This window comes from Myotis yumanensis, unplaced genomic scaffold, assembly GCF_028538775.1.
Source record: "Myotis yumanensis isolate MYYU_CA2020_CCGP unplaced genomic scaffold, mMyoYum1.0.hap1 SCAF_2, whole genome shotgun sequence".
NCBI lineage: Eukaryota > Metazoa > Chordata > Mammalia > Chiroptera > Vespertilionidae > Myotis > Myotis yumanensis.
The window spans coordinates 193,739,511-193,759,961 of NW_027223753.1; the positions used below are offsets into that span (position 1 = coordinate 193,739,511).

The 20,451-nt window shown below is 44.6% G+C and overlaps 1 protein-coding gene across 5 annotated transcripts in view; it reads right to left on the reverse strand.

The window, feature by feature from the left end:
• The window catches only part of SCHIP1 (schwannomin interacting protein 1), a 657,653-nt gene that overhangs the window by 40,061 nt on the left and 597,141 nt on the right, over nt 1-20,451 (reverse strand). The window contains exon 1 of one of the 5 annotated variants that reach the window (XM_070406906.1): nt 16,970-17,359. The exons of 3 other annotated variants lie outside the window; for them this stretch is intronic. In XM_070406906.1, the coding sequence (XP_070263007.1) occupies nt 16,970-17,266 (297 nt within the window). In that variant the 5' untranslated portion in view covers nt 17,267-17,359. Of the gene's footprint in view, nt 1-5,485; nt 5,700-16,969; nt 17,360-20,451 lie in introns of those variants that run through there. One more of the 5 variants, XM_070406907.1, reaches the window with a different exon arrangement.

Here is a 20,451-nt window from a genome sequence, read left to right on the forward strand (position 1 = left end):
CTTTACCTGAGAACGGGCGGGCAATCATAGTGCTGGGAGCCAGTGCAGAATGGAGATGTTTGCAATTACTTGTTAGCCCTGAGGACGGCGTTGCCTGTTGACTGCACTGCTTGTCCCCACGCTACAGGGACGGTATACACAGAGGCAGGCAGATAGAGGTGCTGTTGTACAGACTCTCGAAGACCTGAATACTCTCATTGTTAAGGACCAGAGCAAAGGGACTTAACAAACATCTCATCTAGGGCTGAAGTTTCAGGAGCCACTCACTGGCTGAATGGGAACTTTGGCGACGGTAACGGAGCCCAAGGTGCAGCCCACAAAGTTGACGACTGTAGTGCAAGTGTTTCCACGTTCAGTCTTAGGGAGATGCTGCTGAAAACTCAAGTTTTCCTCCCTTATGAGCAGCGTGTCCCAAACATGAGCTGCTGGGAGCATCCTGGGTTCTTTCTGGTCCTCAGGTGACCGAGCACACTGTTATCTGGGAGCTCTATTTTTATCAGGTGCGTTTCAGAGGCCTGCAAACCCATCGCAGTCACTCAGTGTCACTGTCAGGACACAACAGTCTGAAACACCTACTGGATGGTTATGAAACAGCTGCCAGGAAGCCAGTGTCCCCAATTTCCCACCTCACGGTGGACTCAGGGTCTGGGGGAGCCAGACACAGGCACGTGACCAGGAAGGAGAGCAGGAGGCCAGGGCAGGGAAACTGGGGTCAAGAAGACCCAAGTTCACATCTTGACTCTGACACCTCCTAGTGCAGATTACAGAAACCCTTTAAGCCCCGTTTCTTTTTCTGAAAAAAAAAAAAGAGATAATACTACTATCTTTTAGGTTGTGTTAAGGATCAAATGAAATGCTATATAGAAAGTAATTGGCATGGTGCCTGGCCCAGAGAGAAACTTATTAAATGGTAGCTGTGAATATTAAAGGGAGAAATGAACAGACTGCCATACCTCGATGTGGGGTTGGGGGGATGAAAAGAGATAAACCAAAGAACTTATATACTTATATGCACAGCCCGTGGACACAGGCAATAAGGTAGTAAAGACCTGGGGGGCGGGGAGTAGGGGCTGGGAGGAGACAGTAAAAGGGGGGAAAACGGGAGACACCTGTAGTATTATCAGCAAAAAAAAAATTATATATATATATATGACTAAAGAGAGCCAGAAATAGCCAGAATAGACAAATCCATAAAGACAACAAACAGCCCTAGCTGGTTGGCTAAGTGGGTAGAGTGTCAGCCTGCAGACTAAAGGGGTCCCAGGTTTGATTCCGGTCAAGGGCATATGCCTGGATTGTAGGCTCAATCCCCAGTAGGGGGCGTACAGGAGGCAGCTGATCAATGAGTCTCATCATTGATGTTTCTCTCTCCCTGTCTCTCTAAAATGAATAAATTAAAATAAAAAGACAGCAAACAGATTAATGTATGGGGAGGAAAGAATTGGGAGTAATTGCAGATGGATACAGTGTTTCTTTGGGGTGAAAATATTCTGGAATTAGCCAATAGTGGTTTGCATAACCTTATAAATATATTAAAACCCATCAAAATTTGAAATGGTATGTGAGTTGTGCCTTATACATTATGGTATATAAATTATATCTCAATTGAAAAATAAACCATACACATTTTTTTGTTGTTGTTACGTGTGTGTGGTTTATTACTTTTTTTAAAAAATATATTTTATTGATTTTTTTACAGAGAGGAAGGGAGAGAGATAGAGAGTTAGAAACATCGATGAGAGAGAAACATCAATCAGCCGCCTCCTGCACATCTCCTACTGGGGATATGCCCGCAACCCAGGTACATGTCCTTGACCAGAATCGAACCCGGGACCCTTGAGTCCGCAGGCCGACGCTCTATCCACTGAGCCAAACTGGTTTCAGCTGGTTTATTACTTTTATTGTGCTATAATTCACATACCACATGCCTAGAAAATCTAGTTACTTGAAACAACCGTTCCCTGACTATGCTGGTGAACAGGGTGATATCCGGGGAAGAAGCCTGAAGTAGGAGCCGAGGCCTCATATTTACATCCTCTAAGACCCTCCAGGCCAGTTCCTCCCTTCAAAGGAAGGGAGACCCTGGCTCAGAGAGTGGGAGCGACTGTCCCCAGGTGGCGAGGTGGGCCCAGGCTCCGGGTTCAGTAACTGAGCAGTCCTTCCAGCGCATTCAGCCCTCGCAGACAGGAAGACGGGAGGGTTAATGGAGGTCGACGGCTGCTTTTCCTCCGTAATTGAGTGGGGAGGGCAGAGCTCTTGTCTGGAATGGCAGCTGGCATTCTGTGTTCCTGTTTATTGCAGTTTATCTCCAGCAGTCATTCCCATTCACCTTTTAAAAAAAACATGAGGCGCAGCTGTGGCTTCACTTTAAATATTGTTCCTTCCAGCCTTTTAATGTTTTCACGGGCTCCTCCCTAATCTTTCACTGTAATTGGATGCACAACACTAGAGACAGCACCTCGGAGGAACAAAGTGAGGCGAGCAGGCCTCCCCATCCTGTCCTCAACTGCACAGGCCTGTCCCCGCTCCTCTCTGCGAGGGGCAGCCTGCGGACAGAAGGCCGGACGGCTTCCCTGGGTCTGCTCTGCTCCCGGACACAGTGGGAGCCAGCCTTCTGCCATCTATGTGACATTTTCTTGATTTCCTCTCTCTCCATCAGTGTAACTTGGATCTTTCCAGGCTCTGAGAGGACACAAGCTGCGTGTTTTTTCGGTCCACACTAGCTGTCCGAACATCCAGGCAGCGTCATCCCTACCAGCTTGTTTGTGTGCTCCCTCCTTCCTGCCTCCCCCCCCCCCCCCCCCCCCCACACACACACACACTGTAAACTCCTTGAGGGAAAGCCCATTCTCCCATCTGCGATCCTGGCCTTCGACTTGCTCCGTGCTTGCTCCTAAAGACAATCAGCTGTGTGGGCTTTACCAGAGGGTCGGGAGGGTTGCACAGAGCAAGGCAGGGCAATGACGACTGAACATACACACCTTGGATTCTGCCAGGGTGCAGGCCTTCTTCCTAAATACTGAGATCTGTGTTCTGTTGAGTACAGCTTCACCGCCACTGAGTAAACCAGAGATCCTAATGAGACATCTTGCTTACCGCCGGGACCTTCCCCCAGGAAAGGGAACAGATGCCTACTCTCTTCCTTCCCCCGCCTGGTGGAATCTAATTTTAGTATCGGAAAGTGACCTTTCCCCCGAAGGCTGTTTGCCTGACTTTATTACAATCTTGTAAAATAATCCCTGTACCCATGTGGTATTTATTAGTGCAACTGGTATAGGAAGTTCTGTCATATCTAGGCCGGGGTATATCAATTTTCCAACTGTTTTTTGACAACTGACCTCATAGTCACAGGAGGGGAAAGAGAAATTATGAAAACTTGAATTTATATTTAAACATTTATTTAAAAATATCTATTTCTATATATTTTACATGTATGTAACATATTTTTACAATGATATGTATATGTAACTTATGAATAAAATATATGTATATTAGAGGCATGGGCTCAAAAACATTTTACTGATGGGTACAAGATCAAAAAAGCCTGCAGACCCCTGCTTTATGGCACCTAATTTAATTTTCTACTTAGTCAACCAAACAGCAAAAACAAAACATTTGGGGGAAAAACTTAGAAAAAGAAGATTCCAATTAGGAAAAGTGATTTTTATACTACCTAATTCTTTTCCTGCTCTTTGTATTTTAAAGAAAACATATGTTGCCTTGTTTTGCTAGACGTTCTTAATGAAATTAAGACTAGGTTTTGTTTTTTTTTTTAGCATAATGAAGCCTTCATAGTAAACACGATATGCATAAATTTGAAAGCATTTGCCCGAGCAAGGCAGTTAGAAAGCTGAACCGACAAGAGAACAACTCTCATGTTTAGGGTCCAGAACAACATCGCCTGACCTCTGGCATCCTCCTCATCGAGGGGTTCCATCTAGGGGTGCTTCGTACTTGACCTATCAGACACCAGGTCTCCTGAAAGCTCACGTGGCATCCCACTGCCTCAGTTAGATAATGGGCTTCACACTGCAACTCTGTATTGTTGTTGTTGATGTTTTAAAGCGACTCGAACCTTTCAAGCTTGTGGCTTTAGTCCGTGCTGTATCAGGTTGCCTCCTATCATCGCTCACTCATCCCAGGCATCTGGGCTCTCAGGTTCTAAGGAGCATGAAACTACAGGGGCCATTCTTTTATTGTTATTGCGTGAGCAACGGCATGTTTTTCATGTTTTCCTAAGTGCAAACTGACCTACACTTTTCTATCTGAGACGTTTTAACAAAGAAAACCGAGAGCCGCCTTTTGGCCCTGAACGTAAGAGGCAGGGTGAGAGGCGTGCACTGGCTCTCCGGGGCTGGGTAAGTGACCGACTCTGATTGCTGCACCCACTGCCGGCAGGAGGGGACTGCTGAGAGGTGTTAGGGTTTCAGGGCTCTGTGCACTTACCACCTCGGGCATTCGTTCCCTCCTTGGGGATCGCAAGGGACAAAACCCACGCAGGGCAACCTGGCAGGTCATTTAAATCTCTCTCACATATTTAAGTTTCAGCTTCTGGAGAAAGAGCATAAATTATTCTGGGTTGCTCTAAGAAAGAAAGCATATACTCAAATCAGCCCCTATTCTCACACACAATTATGCATATAAGATGCAAACTGCCATATTTTGCATTATTATTAAGACAGAAGCTTCTTTCTGTCTCTCACTCTGGGGAAAAAAGTTGGTGACATACTTGATCAAATTAGAAGTTTAGCAGCAAGTCTTCCTGTGTTAGTTCCATGATGGAAGGGCCCTTCTCTTTCATCCTGTGCTGTGCCGTGACCTACATCTGACTTAGGGAAAATAATAAGGGAGAAGGACGGAGCATGTGTTTAGCCTTCTGTGGACGGACAAGCACACACTTGCAGTTTAATTTCATGACCTCGCCCATATAACTAAAGCTATTTTTACTTGGGCCTCTTATTACCAGACAATTACCATATAAAACATTCCAAAAATATATTCACTGGCTTTCAAAGGAAAAGGCAAGCAAAGAATTAGTAGATACCGTATCAAATTTTGAAAATCCCACATCTTCTCTTTGTAAAACTTAATATTTAAAAAAAGTCAAAATTAGAAAGATAGGTTAAACATTCTAGTAATTTTTAGTTGCAGGTGAATTTTTAACATGTCAGTAATTTAAAAAATTCTCCCTTTATATAAAAAGCCTGCCTAGCAAGTAAATGTATAATATAAATTTTTCAACTTCAGAATAACAACATGTGTATTCCAGTTACTGCTAAAATACATTAATGAATACAAGCTGGGAAAAGCAGAAAGAAGTGATTTCCCAGCTTAATGTATTCAATTCTGTGCATTTCAGCTTTCCTGAATATATTATGGCCATGGCCACTGACTGTGGAATTTGGCCACTTCTCAAGGGTGATCTTTCTCCCAGTTAGAAAAATGGTCCAATTGTTCACAAACAAAAGAACTCTCCCCCCCTTACCTTTTTATAATTCCCCTCCATATCCAATGGGGATTCTTGACTGATGATGTCATCCATTCCATCACTGTCCAAATTCATCCTTTGACTCTTTAGAATTTTACTTGAGAAAGAACCTCTCCTGGATTCTGATAGGCTGATGTGCCAATTGCTCAGGACCCTGCTCACTGCTCATGCTGACGTGGAGAGCCAGCTAAGAGTCTGTGCCCGGCTATGCGTGTCCTTGTCCTGCTCTGGCTCGGAGACACCGCCCGCCCGGCCTGGTCTGCCCTGTGCGCTGGCACAGGGGCAGCTGCCGTTTTCCGAGGCTCGCTCGGCACTGACGCTCGGCCTGTTGAAAGCCCAGCCTTGCCACCATCTGCCGTGGCCTTCCCCTGGATGATCCCGCCTGGGCTCCACTCCACAGCACCTTTCCTCTTCCCAACCAAGGAAAAGCTGATTCCACTCCCCGGCTGCCCAGGTCAGGGCTGACTGTGGCTGGGAGCTCTGGGAGGAAACCAGCAACCTTATTCTGAACCCGGGGCAGAGTGGATGAGATAAAAATAGATGCAAACAACCCAGCCTCGCAGACTTCACCAGCGAGTTAAAAGCCGGGTATCCCATGACAGAACGAAAACAGTATAATTTCAAGGCTAACCTGTAAGGCAGATGTTTGCTTTTCCTTTTTTCTTTTCCCCACAACCAATCATTTCTTAGCGTCAGATGTAAATGCCTCACCTTGTGGCAGAAGCCCCAGCACAAAGACGAAACATATTTCCAACCCGGGGAGGACCCTCCGCCGGAGGATCGGCGCTTTGCTCTACGAACATGGTCAAGAGAAAAAGGTCCGTCAGCTTTTTTTTAAGATTCAGCCAGTGGCGGGCTTTTTCACAAAAGAGAAGGTTCCTTTCTGTTGCTCTCCTCACCCTTTCCCGAGGGCTTTTGGTTTCGTTTACTGGCTTTACATACAGAGAAGGAAAAGACTCACAGCTGGAGGATGTTTGGGTGCAAGAGGCAGACAAACAACACACACACACACACACACACACTCACTCACTCACTCACTCACTCACTCACTCATCAATGCTGAATGACTAGCGCCAGAGACTAAAATATATACCCACTGCTCATAAAAAAAAAAAAAAAAAAAGACGTTACTGTTTGCAGAAGTGGGCCAAAGAGCTCCAAGGGCAAGCTCCATCTAACACCACCATCTCCTCCTCTGACAAGTGTAGACAGAAAGCAGCAGATGTACTAGCTCATACCTTTTCCAAGATGAATTCTTGACCAAGTTCCATGCTGTGAAGAACACCCTAATCAACCAAAAAACGCCATAAGGTAGCCTTTTGGCATCTGATCCTCTGCTGAAATGCTGGAATTCTATTGTCTATTTCCACACATTTTTAAAAATTCTGTTTGCTCAAGACTGGTGGCATGAATGTGTCTCGATGTAGTTGAGTGTAGCCCAACTTTTGCAAAGCAAATACCTTCCTCTGCAGCCCCTGACCCAAATCCAAATCCTCCCCGCATTCCACCCTCAAGCCCCCCACCCCCGCCCCTCAGTTCCCAAGAGAGTGACCTGCACATTTGCAGACAGAACAATGACAGGTTGTGTCTCAGGAGCCCCACTTGCACTTGGGCAGGGCTTCTCCCTAGCAGAGCCTCCCATGTCTTATTCTCTTCCAGACCCCAGGACCCCCATGCTAAGTAAGGCTCCCGCTATATGCACACAAGGGACCCAAAACACCTCCCAGGGCTGTGAGGCAATGCAGGGTGCTGCCCCAATGTGGGTGTTCCCAACACCGGAGCATTCACCAAGGCTAAGGCTTTGGGGTTACAATGAAGCATCTGAAACGTAAAGGATCTGTGTATATTAAATCCTGTCAAAGGAGGTCACCTGAAATGAAGGAAGCATGCATCTTATTATAAGACATACCAGTATATTAACATAATAACAATAGTTACCTTTCCTGAGGGGTTGCTATGTGCCAGGCACTTTCCATGTGTGTCTTACACGTCTTCGATCCTCACAGTCACACTATGGAGTAGATGCTATTATCATCTGCATTTTATAGCTGAGTGAGAGCTCAGTGAGGTAAGTAACCTGCCCACAGTGAGACTGCTTATGAATGTGCAGGCCAGAGGGTGAACCTGGGCCCTCTGCTTCTGTGGCCCACATTCTAAGTGGGCGTGCCAGACTGCCTTGGTAAGAAACAAATGCCCACACTAAAATAATCAGGCACAGCTTTTAAAAACTAAGATTTAGTACAGAGAGGATTCCAGCAGCACTTCTATGACAATATCACATACTGACTATCAATCGCACTTCAGGAACACCCAGGACGTATCACCGCTATCCCCTGCCAATTAGACCTCAAGAAATAAAACGAGAGCGCCTCTACCGAGTACCATGACCTAACACGCGGTACAGTGGATCTTTTCCAGTTCAACACGGTGCTTTTGGTGCCACTTCGGATCCTTCCCGTCAGCCACGGGGTTTCAAGGCTGCTTCTAAGGGGGCAGGGTTTGCTTATTCACCTTGTTTCTCACACAGCACCCAGACATGGCCTCACACACGTTAAGGGAACAGTGAAGAGCTGTTGCATAAATAGATGAAAGCAGGAGAAATGTAAGTGTTGCTTAAAATGTTTCCTCTAAATGCTGTCCATGGTAGGAAATATTAATAGTTCACATTACTGCTTTCAACCGAGATTTTCTGTGGAAACCACATATGTTCAAAGTTAAATATGGGTCTGCTTTGGTTGAAAGAGGGGGGCTACCATGAACTTCAGTCTCTGACCTTGGTTAGCATCCTAGTCCACTTAGCAATTGACAACCAAGAGCTAACATGGATGAAATTATAAAAATGTAGAAACTGTAAGACTTAGTAAGATACATAACACTATAAGCCTCATCACTAATGTCGTTTTCCTTTCATTTTAACAGGGTGGGCTTAAATATACAGTTAAAATGACTGAACTCTTGAACTCATTATTAACTATGTATATGTATATACATATTTAAATTAACATACAGTAATAATATACTGACTGCATATATATATATATACATATATATATATACACACACACACACTTTAATAATATATTTTCTTTTGGAGAAGGCACCTTAAAATCCAAGATGAAATTTCCCAGCCAAACTACAGCAACAAGGATTCGCACTAAGTGAAGGATGAACACCATTCTGCTCCTCCACCCACTACGCCTTTTCAGGTCATAAGTGATTCTCTAATAAGCACTACCCAGAGGCAAGTGACAGAACATTCCCTCCTGAAACACGGATGCAACAGCGTGCAGGGTGGCCCCCGGTGGTGATGAATTTTCTCTGCACCCTCCCCCAGAAGGTGCTCAGCACAGACACGCTCACAGAAGGAGCTGTACCACCACTGTCTGGGTGGCTTGTACCAGCTTAAAATATCTGGTCATTTCCTATCATGCGGACTGACCTGTGATGTATTCTGCAGCTTTGCTACTCAAAGTGTGTCCTCTGACATTTCCTGGGAGCTGACTGGAAATGAACACGCTGAGGTCCCAACCCAGACCTACTGAATCAGAAAACACATTTTTAAAAAGAGCTCTTGGATTTGTGGATGCACCTTAAATTTTAGAAGCCTAGATGCAGACCCTGCAAAAATTTATTATAAAGCCATTATTCTTTTACGTTAGATCATATTTCTGTGCTTGGTGGCAAGACTCTGACTTTAGATGTTTGGGGTCAACACTGTAATTAATTTCACTCCCAAGAGGTCCAAATGAATACAGGAAAGGAAAAAACAAACCACTTCACTGGAAGATGAGCCGTATGCAATGCGTGGTGGTTTTGCAGTAGCTATGCAAACAAGGGGATAAAGCCACTCGCGTCCTTTCTACAGAGACTTTTCTCTGGTTCCTTCTCCACTGCCACCTTCTCCAAAATGAACGGTGCTGGCTTAACATGGGCCCAGACACTGACGCTATCCCTTAGAAAACATACACACAGCCACTGACAATCCCTGAGGTTTAAAGGGCTTTTTTCTCACCCCCTCCTCTGCCCTGAAATTCAAGGACTGGACCGGAGAGCTTCAGTTTCCTGTCAAGCCATGCCCTCAACTGCAAGGTGCATTGATCACGTGAGCTAATGCTTTTAAATGATCATTATCGGGCCCTGGTGGAAATTATTGACTCTGAGAACACTGACCACATTACTGGGAAATCACTTAGGCATTGCCAAAAGATTTTCCAGTTCACAGATGGGAACTCTAATTCATCCCGACTAAGCCTGCAGCATCCACTGCCTGCCCTTCAGCCTGAACATCCAAATTCCACCTGCTATACAAAGTGATACTTAAGTTGTAATCTTTTTTCAAATTATTTGTTTTCTTTCTGTGCAAAGTTCATTTAAATTTGCTTTGCTTTAAATCTTTGATGTTGAAAGTATTACATATATCCCCTTCCCCATTGACTCCTTCTATCCTGCTCCCATCCCCCACCCAGGCTCTCCCTACCCTATTGTCTGTGTCCATGGGTTATGCATATATGCATATGAGTTCTTTGGTTGATCTCTTTCCACCCACCTACCCACCTCCTTTGCTTTGCTTTTCAATTAAGGCTCTCTGATAGCTAGATGAGCCATGAAAATATGCAGGAAACTTTTTAAATGGACTTTTCAGTGTATGTTAAAAAATTAAAATAATGGCATTAGGAGTGTGGGGTAGAGGAGGTGAAGGTGTTGGGAGTACAGAGAGTGCCAAACAGTCACCTGTATTAAAATGACTGAGGATCACAGACATAAATCTTTGTGCCCAACTGAAAACCTGAGCACAAGGAACTCAGCTGAGGTCACTCTGTGGGCCACAGCACGGCATCCAAACGGAACCAGGATTAATGTCCTCATTACGTTTCTCTGTGTTCTGAGCATTCTTTCCCCATTACTGGCTCTCCTATGCTGACTGTCATTATGCCTTTTTGAGAGTTGTTTTCTTCTGAATTCAAGCAGTTCTGTCAAAGTGCTTTCTATTTCAGGAAGCTTGATAATTTCTGATGCTTTTAGATAGTGCAAAGGATAATACTAAGTACACCAAGATTTCAAATCTTCCCTTGGCATAGTGGATATAAATAAATAATAGGAGATGGCTGTATTAATGCTGAGCCTCTTCATGTGAAGTTGTAATTAGTTACCCAAGATTGTGAGTGTGTGTGTGTGTGTGTGTGTGTGTGTGGACATGGGGTCTCTACTCTTCAAAAATCATGAAAGCACTGACATGTACCAGAGAGATGTTCCTATTTCCTGTCCTCCCCCATCACCATCCTCTTTCCAAGAGAAAATACTAGATGTTTGGCTTAAATAGGTGTTGCATGTTTATTTCTTAAAATCACTGGATGTCTGAATCCTGATGTTTGATGTTTAAATAGCAATGTCTGTGCTTTTACTAAATTTCTATTTCAGATCAGGTGTGTAATGTAGCTCTGTTGAGATGATTTTTTGTTTGTTCTTATTTGGACACTTACTGCTTTGTTCACTCTGTGCTAAAACATATAAACTAGATTTTCAGATATCTTTCTTGGCTAAAAACAAGTGCAGAATTATATATCCAGAATTATTTTCTTAATTTTTAAGGTGATAGATATGTTACTGCCTCCTCAGAAAAACACACTGTATTTCAGCAAGGCAAAACACAACTATATCCAGGCAAAACAATGAAAACAAAGTATTATCCAACACCATAGACTATGGGGAAAATGTTTCCAGTAAAAAAATTTATAGAATCAGACAGAAAACTGTTCCAATGAACTCAGCTGTAAACACCTGCATCAAATAGTGCACTACAATGCCTTGAAATTCCCTTTTCCATTAGGTCAATATATTTTTCCCTGCTTTGGATGAAACAGGCTTAAATTGGGTGGAATCTTAAATGAATTCAAATTTGATACCTTTGTTTTCTCATTCACAGGAACAAGGGATTGGGAAATGAACCCTCGCTTGGCCTGGTGTCAGTAGGGACTGAATGTATTTCCTTTCCTTTGTTAACCATTAAATAACCCACTAGAATTTGAGCGTGAAGGCTGTTTACTACTCTCTCTAGTAAGAATTTTCACATCTTGGTACTACTTAAACTGATATACTCCCTTGCTTTATCATTTCAGACCAATATAGGCCACCTTTTATTTTATGTGCTGGGTATAGCACTTTCACTGGGCCAAAACATTTTGCCCAAGAAAACTTTGGTGTTTCAGGAGACAGTTAAGTTATCCCTCCATATGGTAAAAATATTTATTATAACTTTGCAAAACTCAACATATTAAGAAAGGCAGCTTGGATATGAGTGCTTGTCTCAACCTATCACAGGTGTTTTGAAAAAGCGCTTGGGGACAGACCATGAGGTTCACCTTGGGAAAATTCATGGGTGAAGGATTAGTAGGTACGGAGGTATATTCTTAATGCATTGCCGCTGGGAATGCTGGGATGTTTCTCTCATTCATTTTGTCTTCCCCTAGCCCCCATTTTGGCAGATGGGATGTTAGAAATTCTGGCAACTGGCCAAGAGGCTCACAAGCCAGGTGCCTGGACTGCTGGGGTCAGCTTCACCAACTCCCTGTTGCAATGCAGAGATCCGAGCTTCTCTCTGGTATTGTGATGGGAAATCCTGATCCTGAGAACTCAGAACATCACCAACCGCAGAAAATGCAATTCAACCCAACAGACATGTACCGAACACACACCCTGTGTGTAGGGCAGGAAAGGAAAATAAGGCTCTGTCCTCCAAGAAGACTGCTGTCTAATGGGGGAGACAGACTTATACGTCACTAGCTGCAAATGGATTCTCAGAGGTAAAACCAAAGTGCACTGAGAACTTCTGACTGGGGGCCCGAGGGGAAGGTGCCCTTTGAGCCTTGACAGTTGCATCAGCCTACAACAGGTCGAAGCAGGTGCAGTGTGAGCAGGAGACATACCAGGCCTGTGGTTCGCAAACCTCGGCTCTCGAGCCACATGCTGCCCTTTGGCCCCTTCAGTGTGGCTCTTCCACAAAATACCACGTGCGGGCGCGCACATACAGTGCGATTGAAACTTCGTGGCCCATGCGCAGAAGTCGGTATTTTGTGGAAGAGCCCGTATTTTGTGGAAGAGTCACACTCAAGGGGCCAAAGAGCCGCATGTGCCTCGCGAGCAGCGGTTTGCCAAGCTGCAGTTTGCCGACCACTGTACCAGGCTGAGGAACCAAAGCAAAGCAGTGATGGCAATGAGGGGCAGGAGTGTGGGATCTGGAGGGAGGACTGTGTCCAGCTGGGGGTTCAGGTCATGGTTAGGCCTTAAAGGCCATGCAAAAGGGTTTGGGCTGTATCCCATGGAAAATGGGGAGGCATTCTAGATTTCTAACAGGCTTCCTCAAGACCAGGTGTGTGTCTGAGGAAGAGCCTCTTTAAGCTCCCCAGGGAGAAAGGAGATGAGAGTCACGGACATATCACCTTACTTTCTTTTCTTTCAAGGCTAGATTCCCACAGTAGCAAAGAATGTGAGGGCATGATCTGTATCTGAGGTGGTCGAGGACAATTGGGGCGATGGAAAGAAAGGGATGAAAGCACGTCATTGTTTGTATATACACACACACACACAAGTCCCCAAAAACCAACTGCTGGGAAAGAGGAGAAAATATTTGGGAGCTTTGAAGCAAAACGGACCCTCTGACCCCAACTTGAGCCGTCACATTAACAATATCGCCAAGCTTTTCTACCAGGGGCTGTTTAGAAGAATGTGGCCTAAGAAGGCTGCCAGGCCTGGAGCTGTGGGCAAGGCTCTTTCCTGAAGAGACTGGCTTCCTCCCAAGTCTGGAAGATGGAGGTCCACAGCTTTATCTAAACACGGCCACCACGGAAAATGACAACACATGCCTCAGTGACCTCTTCGCTAATGTAAATCCCGAGGGAGAAAAGTACATGGCGATGACGTGAGAGCCTTTAAAAACACAACCACCCACAGAAAATCCTGCCCCAGCATTTCTCTCTGATGGTCCCTCCTTGGAGGAAGTTGTTCTATGCACAGTGCTTGTAAAACACCTGCAACCGAGGTTTTCGGGCTCCCGGTAGCAGTGAAACTCTCTTTCAAAGCAATCATCTTCTTGGAAAAGCAATATACGAGAACCAATTACAGTTTCCTATATTAGCAACAAACAACTGAGAGCGGGAGTGGTGCATGGTTCTCCCTGGCTGCTTCCCAGCCTTCACGGGGTCCCTGCTGTGCACCAGAGAAGGAGCGAGCTCTTAATTTCTGGTAACAGACCTGGTTATGCAGAAAGGTGGCCTCCCACAGGGGACCTGCCAACTTCCATGCCAGGGTGATAAGTAGGAAAAATCCCATTTCCCAGATAAGAAAAGCAACAGGAAATATGGGGATCATTTGATCCTCAATGAGAACTTTCAGGTTAACGGCAGGTGTTGGGGGAGGGAGGACAAAATCAAAACATAAGAAACCAGGGGGCTATATACCCTGGCCTGGTAGCTCAGTTCATTAGAGCATCCACCTGATACACCAAGGTTTCTGGTTCCATCCCCGGTTGGGGGACACACAAGAATCAACCAGGGACTGCATCAATGGGTGGAGCTGCAAATCTAGGTTCATCTCTCGCCTTCTCTCTCTCTCTCTCTCTCTCTCTCTCTCTCTCTCTCTCTCCAATAAAGAAAATTTTATAAAAAGAAACCATGATGCTATGGTACTTTATATATAGTAGGCATATCCATCCATATTACTTAAGGGCTTGTTCTAAGCACCAGGAAAGCATATGGATACAAATATGAAAATCCCTGCCCTCATGGAGCTTACATGGTGTGAGGGAGACAGAAAATACACAAATCAATATGTACTCTGATAGATGGTAATGAATGCCAAGTATACAAATAACTTACATAAGTGTAACAGAGATGTTGGGATAGATTTGGAAAGTTGGAAGCTGACATAATAAGTCTAGAGAAGGTAACATTTGAGCAAAGACTTGAATAAGCTATGGGGGATACTGACAGGAGAAACACAGGATGGCCAGTTGAATATGAATTCCTCATAAACAGTGAACGATTTTTTTTAGAATACGCATGTCTCAAACACTGTAGGAGATTTGCTAAATCTGGCAGCCCTAAGTGGAGCAGCATATGCCAGGTAGGAGGGAGGGGGGGGGGGGGTGATGGGAAGGGGGAATGTGGGAGGGGACTCCAAGAGGAAACAGGGCCCTGGGTGGCCCAGAGTTTTATTCTGAGCAGGATTTTGAGAGGAGTGACACGCTCTGACTTAGGTTTTAAAAGATCATTCAAGGGCAGGAGCAGCAAGAACAGGAGGCCATTACTGCTGCAATGATAATGATGACAATGATAATATACATCTAGACATAGGCACCAAAATGAGCATGGAATTTGGGAGGAGGGGAGGGGATGGCCCCTGAAGCCGCATTCATGAACTCTCCATTAAAAAACGTTGGTATACATTTATGGTAGGAAAGGAATCAGTCCTAGAAATAAATTCTATCTACTCAGTAGCAATGCTAACCTCGGGAAGTTGCTTTAACCCACGACATTATCATTCTTAAAAATAAATAACTGAATACGCCATCATCCCCAAGGGGGGAAGTTTCTGAAACACATCAGACTGTCGATATGGCATCACGAGTGACTGTGATAACATCAGGCCAAGGACTTGGAGAAACCGCTTTTTCTGAATCCAATCTCAGTGGTGCCAGCTGGGTTCTAAGATTCAGGTGTCTAAGAGGGATCGAGACTTTGCTTCCAGGTTACTGTTTTTGTCTTTGCTGAGCTACGGATAAAGGGAGGGGTTTCAAAAGAACAAACAAATGAAGGTAGTTCTACCACAGAACCCATGGAGGTGCAAGATCTATCGACTATGACTATGTGCCTGATACCCTTAATTGCGTTGTGAAAATGAGCCATAAACACTTCAAAACTATCAAACACACAATGACAGTGTTACATGTTGTAGATCATATAAAAGAAAGTCAATTTGTCCTCCTCTGGAAAAGGCAGTAGGCTAACAACATCCCTCCTTTCCAGATGAAACTGCTGACATTTGACCAATGTTTGACCTAGAAAAACAGTGGTTTCGTGTTCAACCTAATGAAAAGATATAGGGAATCATCCTGGAGTAGCTTGCCTCTCAAAAATTAAATTACAGAGTTTCTCTGAAAAGAGAGGAGAAAAATTATCTTAATTATGATAGTCATTTAATCATCTGGAGCCGTGCCAGAACTAGGCCGGCTCTGCAGAGATGTTGACACTCTCCACTCCCGAGCTCGGTCTCATGTGCGAATGAGGACTTTGTTGTTTCCTCAGCATCTTGACCCCTTTCTCTTGGGAAGAATTTCTGTGAGGCACACATCTTGATACGTAGGCTCTATATGGACCTAAATGTACCATAAAGGGAAATCCTCTACTACAATTACAAAATTGCAATTATGAAGCAGAGAAAGAGGTGGATAAATATATTCTACAGGCACCCTTCACTTACCCGAGAAACCACTGCCTGAAGTCTTGTGAAATGTCCTATTCCGCCTGCATACATTTACCCCTGTGAAATCTGACCTGGGGAGAAACACCTGCTCGTCTCAGGTAACCTACCTCACACAAGGAAGAGGCATTGTTGAGTGAGAGAGCTGGTCTCTCAGAGCTTCTAAACTCGGTCAGCTGAGTAAAGCCCGATATTACCTATCCAGGACTTCGATGAGCCATGCCAGAGGTGCAAAGAGCAATTTCTCGGGGAACATTCTCGCTGTCTGTTTACAAGGAGGATACTTGCCATGTTGTCTCCACACAGGAAGGAGTTATTAACACTCTAGAACTGGTCTTTGGAAGGCATCTACGTGTTTAATTCATAAACTCCAGACAGCAAATTAGCATATAGATGAATATGCATTGTAAAACATTTTCTACTTGGGAGTTTTTTTATGCATGCGGGCTGGTACCTTCATTCTTATTCACTAACCATCTAAAAACAATCTATTAGTAAAAGTAAGTTTGGAAACACAAGTGCAACTTTAAACATAAAAGATACGCTGGCTAATCTTTGAAAATGTCTAAGACCATCGATTACTCCCTATTTACAACATTTCCTTAAAGACAATCCTAAAAACTGGACGTGAATCAACTCACATCCTATGCAATGAGCAAACACCATATTCTCCGGACCAGATCCCCCCGCCCCCCCCCCCGCCCCACCCCCAAGCCCCTTAAATTCAATTACAGTTGAAATAGTTCCTCTTATTCTCAGGCATACAGAACACGCAAAGCACAGATCACCTCGGTGGATTTCACATATGCCTTCAAGGCCAAGGAAACAGTGTTTTCTGCCCCATTAGTCCCAGAAACCTAATTACAATTCAGATACTGGATGCGATGGAGGCCAGGAGTGGAGGATGGCAAATCCCTGGAAAATCCGGAGAGGCAACCTGCTGCTTGGCAAGAGGAAGGCCTCCCCTCCCAGAGGATGCCGGCCTCGCAGCCCGGCTGTAAATCTTACCTGGTACGAACAGTTCTCCTGATGCACCATCTCAGTGCATCCTAGGGCGCAGACCCCAAGCAGGACGGCTCCGCGAGGCTGCGGGAGCGCGCGGGGCACCCGCGGCGGAGAGCACGCCCTGGGCAGGCAGGGCTCCCCGCAGAGGAAAATGGATGCTGTTTCCCGATCAACCTGCGCAGTGGCACCGCCTGTGCGGGAGGCGCGCAGCGAGCTGGGCTGAGCCGAGCGGAGCCGAGCTGAGCTGAGCTGAGCTGCTCTGCTCTCTCCGCGGAAACCAGCAGTGAGGCTCACAAACATGGAGCGAGGACCGGGCTGGGGGAGGGGGCGCTCATCACTGGCACAATCAGCCAATTATATTAGCGGCACAAAGAAAGGGATCAGGCTGGGGCTGGGGCTGGGGTGACCTTCTGGTGCTGTAGGCAGGCGGTTAACGGGCTGTAGGCAGGCGGTTAACGGGCGTGGAAACATTCTAGTCCTCATTAAAGGGGAAAGGCCCGCGAGGGAGAGAGATGGGCGCAAACCAGGGCTGCAGCTGAACTAGATTTCTCACCCCCGCCCCCCCCCCCACTCCCCCACCCCATCACTCCACCTCCCTCCCCGCCGGCATCACCCTGCCTTCCCACTGAGGCTGCCTGGATGGTGCTTATGGACAGAGAGGCCTGAGGGCTCAGTTCAGAACTTTTTAACGTGCGAGAGGGAAAACGACCCACTCTGAATACTGACACGGAAAGGATGTTTTCTGCGCTGAGTTTATGAAGTGTGTGTCAACTTTATCACGAAATGAAGGGTCTTCGTTCTTTAAAAAAATATTATTTTGTAATTCTTTTGATACCCCACTGATTTTTGGCTCTCACCTGCTTTTTAAGTCCACCAGAAATCAGGTGAAATAATTATTCCCATAGTTTTGGTTTGCTTGTTTTTTTAGGGACAGAGCTTATTAAAGTCAGTTTAATTCATTTCATGAAAATGAACCTAAATTGCAAGTTTTTTATAGGCTTTGTGTGTGTGTTTACCTATCATCTATCTATCTATCATCTATCTATCTACCTACCTACCTACCTATCTATCTTTATATAGGTCCAATGCTGTGACTTGACTATGTAGACATCCCCAATCCTATATAATAAAAGGCTAATATGCAAATTGTCCCCTCTATCCAGAGTTTGACCAGGGGGCAGGCTGGCGGGCCAACAGCCAGAGGCCCTTCCCCCCAGCAGGCCCAGCGGATTGGCCTGATCAGGGCTGGCTGGCCGAACCCCACCCGTGCACTAATTCATGCATCAGGCCTCTAGTATAACACATGATCCTAGAAACCAACCACTGTGCTTAACAAGCAGCAATGCAAAGAACTCTGCACTTGCAGATGGTAAGCAAAGGAAATATAAGTTTCTGGGGATCAAAGGATCCAATTTCTGAACTGCTTCAGGGCCTTTCTAGGATTTTAGGATTTATAAAAAGGATCACCCAGGCCTGTAAATTTTTGAAGCTGGCTTAATGATGGAAGATTAAGAAAAGAAACACAATAAAATAAAAATTTTCTTATCTATTTTTCTCAGTTGCCATAGGCAATTTGTTTTGTTGTTTCCTAATAAAGTGGCCCTGAGCACATAACGGTACTCAATAAAAACTTGACTGAATTTAAACCATCGATTAAAAAAAATCAATAGGGATATTATATTTAATATCTATCTATCAATTTATCTTCCCCAAAACTCTTATTAATAACTGCAGCCTTCATTGTGCTGCTGATAGAGAAAAACAAGTACTTTTTGCCCACGGAACGCAATCAACATGTTTGACAAGCGTTCATATCACGCTCTATCTTAAGGAATGGTGCGAGTTTCCATTTGGAATAGTTGGTGACATATTTTTAATTGTATAACAAACATCTCTGTTACTTGGAAAGAGAAAAACCTATATTTTGAAATATTCGTCATTTTTGCTCTTTGGTTTAGAACTGTTCTTCATTTTTGCTCTTTGAGATTCAAACAGGAGAAAAGTTGACTACCTCAATTCAAGGCCACTGACACACTCACATGCAAGGCTTCAGCCTTCCGGGTCAGGGGAGTGAAAAGGTGGCAGGGAGGGCCCACATGGCAATCGCACAGGCTCACATTTCAGCACTGGGTTCACAGGTTAAAGGAAAGTATTCTGGAGACGCACCCTCAGCTCACAGCTCCTCTCCCCGGAACACAGCAGAAAGACAGGGCACGTAACATGTGCAGGATGTTTTAGGCCTCCTGGTTGGCAGGTGGCACGATGAAGCAGAAGCCTGAACTAGATTATGAGTCTTCTCAGATACAGGACGAAGAAAAGAGGACAGAAACTTTTCAGGGAAAGGAAACAGTGTGCCACATAACCCCACCCCAATCTCCATGCTTCCCTACTGAGCACTCCTCGCAGGACAGAGAGGGGCAGAGACGGCTGTCTGTGTGGAGTGCTGTGTTTGTTACACAACCACCTAGATGCAGGCTCTGGAATCCCAGGTATGTGCAAGGACAAGCAGGCCAAAGCAAAGGCTTCTTTTGCAAGGTAGCAAATAAGATGAAATGGAAATCTTACGCCTAAAGTAAAAGGCATAATCCCAACTTTCCAAGACAGAACAGTTTTAACTTCAAAGGCTGTTCAAGCTTGACTCAAGTTACTACTTTGACAGTCTGTGACCTTAAGACTCGGGAACATGCTTTCAAAAGCTGTACCAGGCCACTTCCTGGACTCTGTTCTCCTCTGAAAACTGGAAGCTCTGCGACATATTACATAAGCTCCTGAAGACATTTATCATCTGTTGTTAAAAAAAAAAAAAAAAAACCTAAACATGATCCCACTCTTCACAGTTGCTGTTCCATAAATAGTGGAAATGACTCAGAGGTGGCTCTGGGCAGAACAGATTTCTGACAATTGTATCCCAAATCCTGACCAAAAAAAAAAGAACTTCTCAAGTGGCATAAACAAGTTGAAAAAAAAAAAGAAAGAAATATATTAAGCAAGTTTCCCTTTGTAGTCATTCACTGAAAAGGACTTTCTGTTACAATTTAAATTATGATTTGCTTGTACAAAAAACTTTAAACAGAAACCAGCTGTTCCAAGAACATTTAAGCTAGAATAATTTATCGAACTACAGTAATGTTTGTTATTTTTGAACTAAAAATATTGATGAACTGTTTAAATATGGGTTATATAACCTAGAGATTCAGTTCTTTTTCCCCAAGTCCTCACAACTTCCCTTCCCATAAGAAGTATTGGGTTTCAAATTTAGGCAGGACCTCAAGAGATACACTGTTACTTTCTAAGTAGGCCTAAGAAAAGTTGTTCAAGAATATAAATCCTCCTTCAACAACAAAAAGGCATCAAAGTACGAGAGGAAAAAAATCCCAGATATTCTGGTTTATACCTGATGAGTGTGTTCAAATGAAACAATGCTAAATGAGGACCCAGGAGTCCTGGCTGGGTAGCTCAGTTGGTTAGAGTGTGGTCCCAGTACA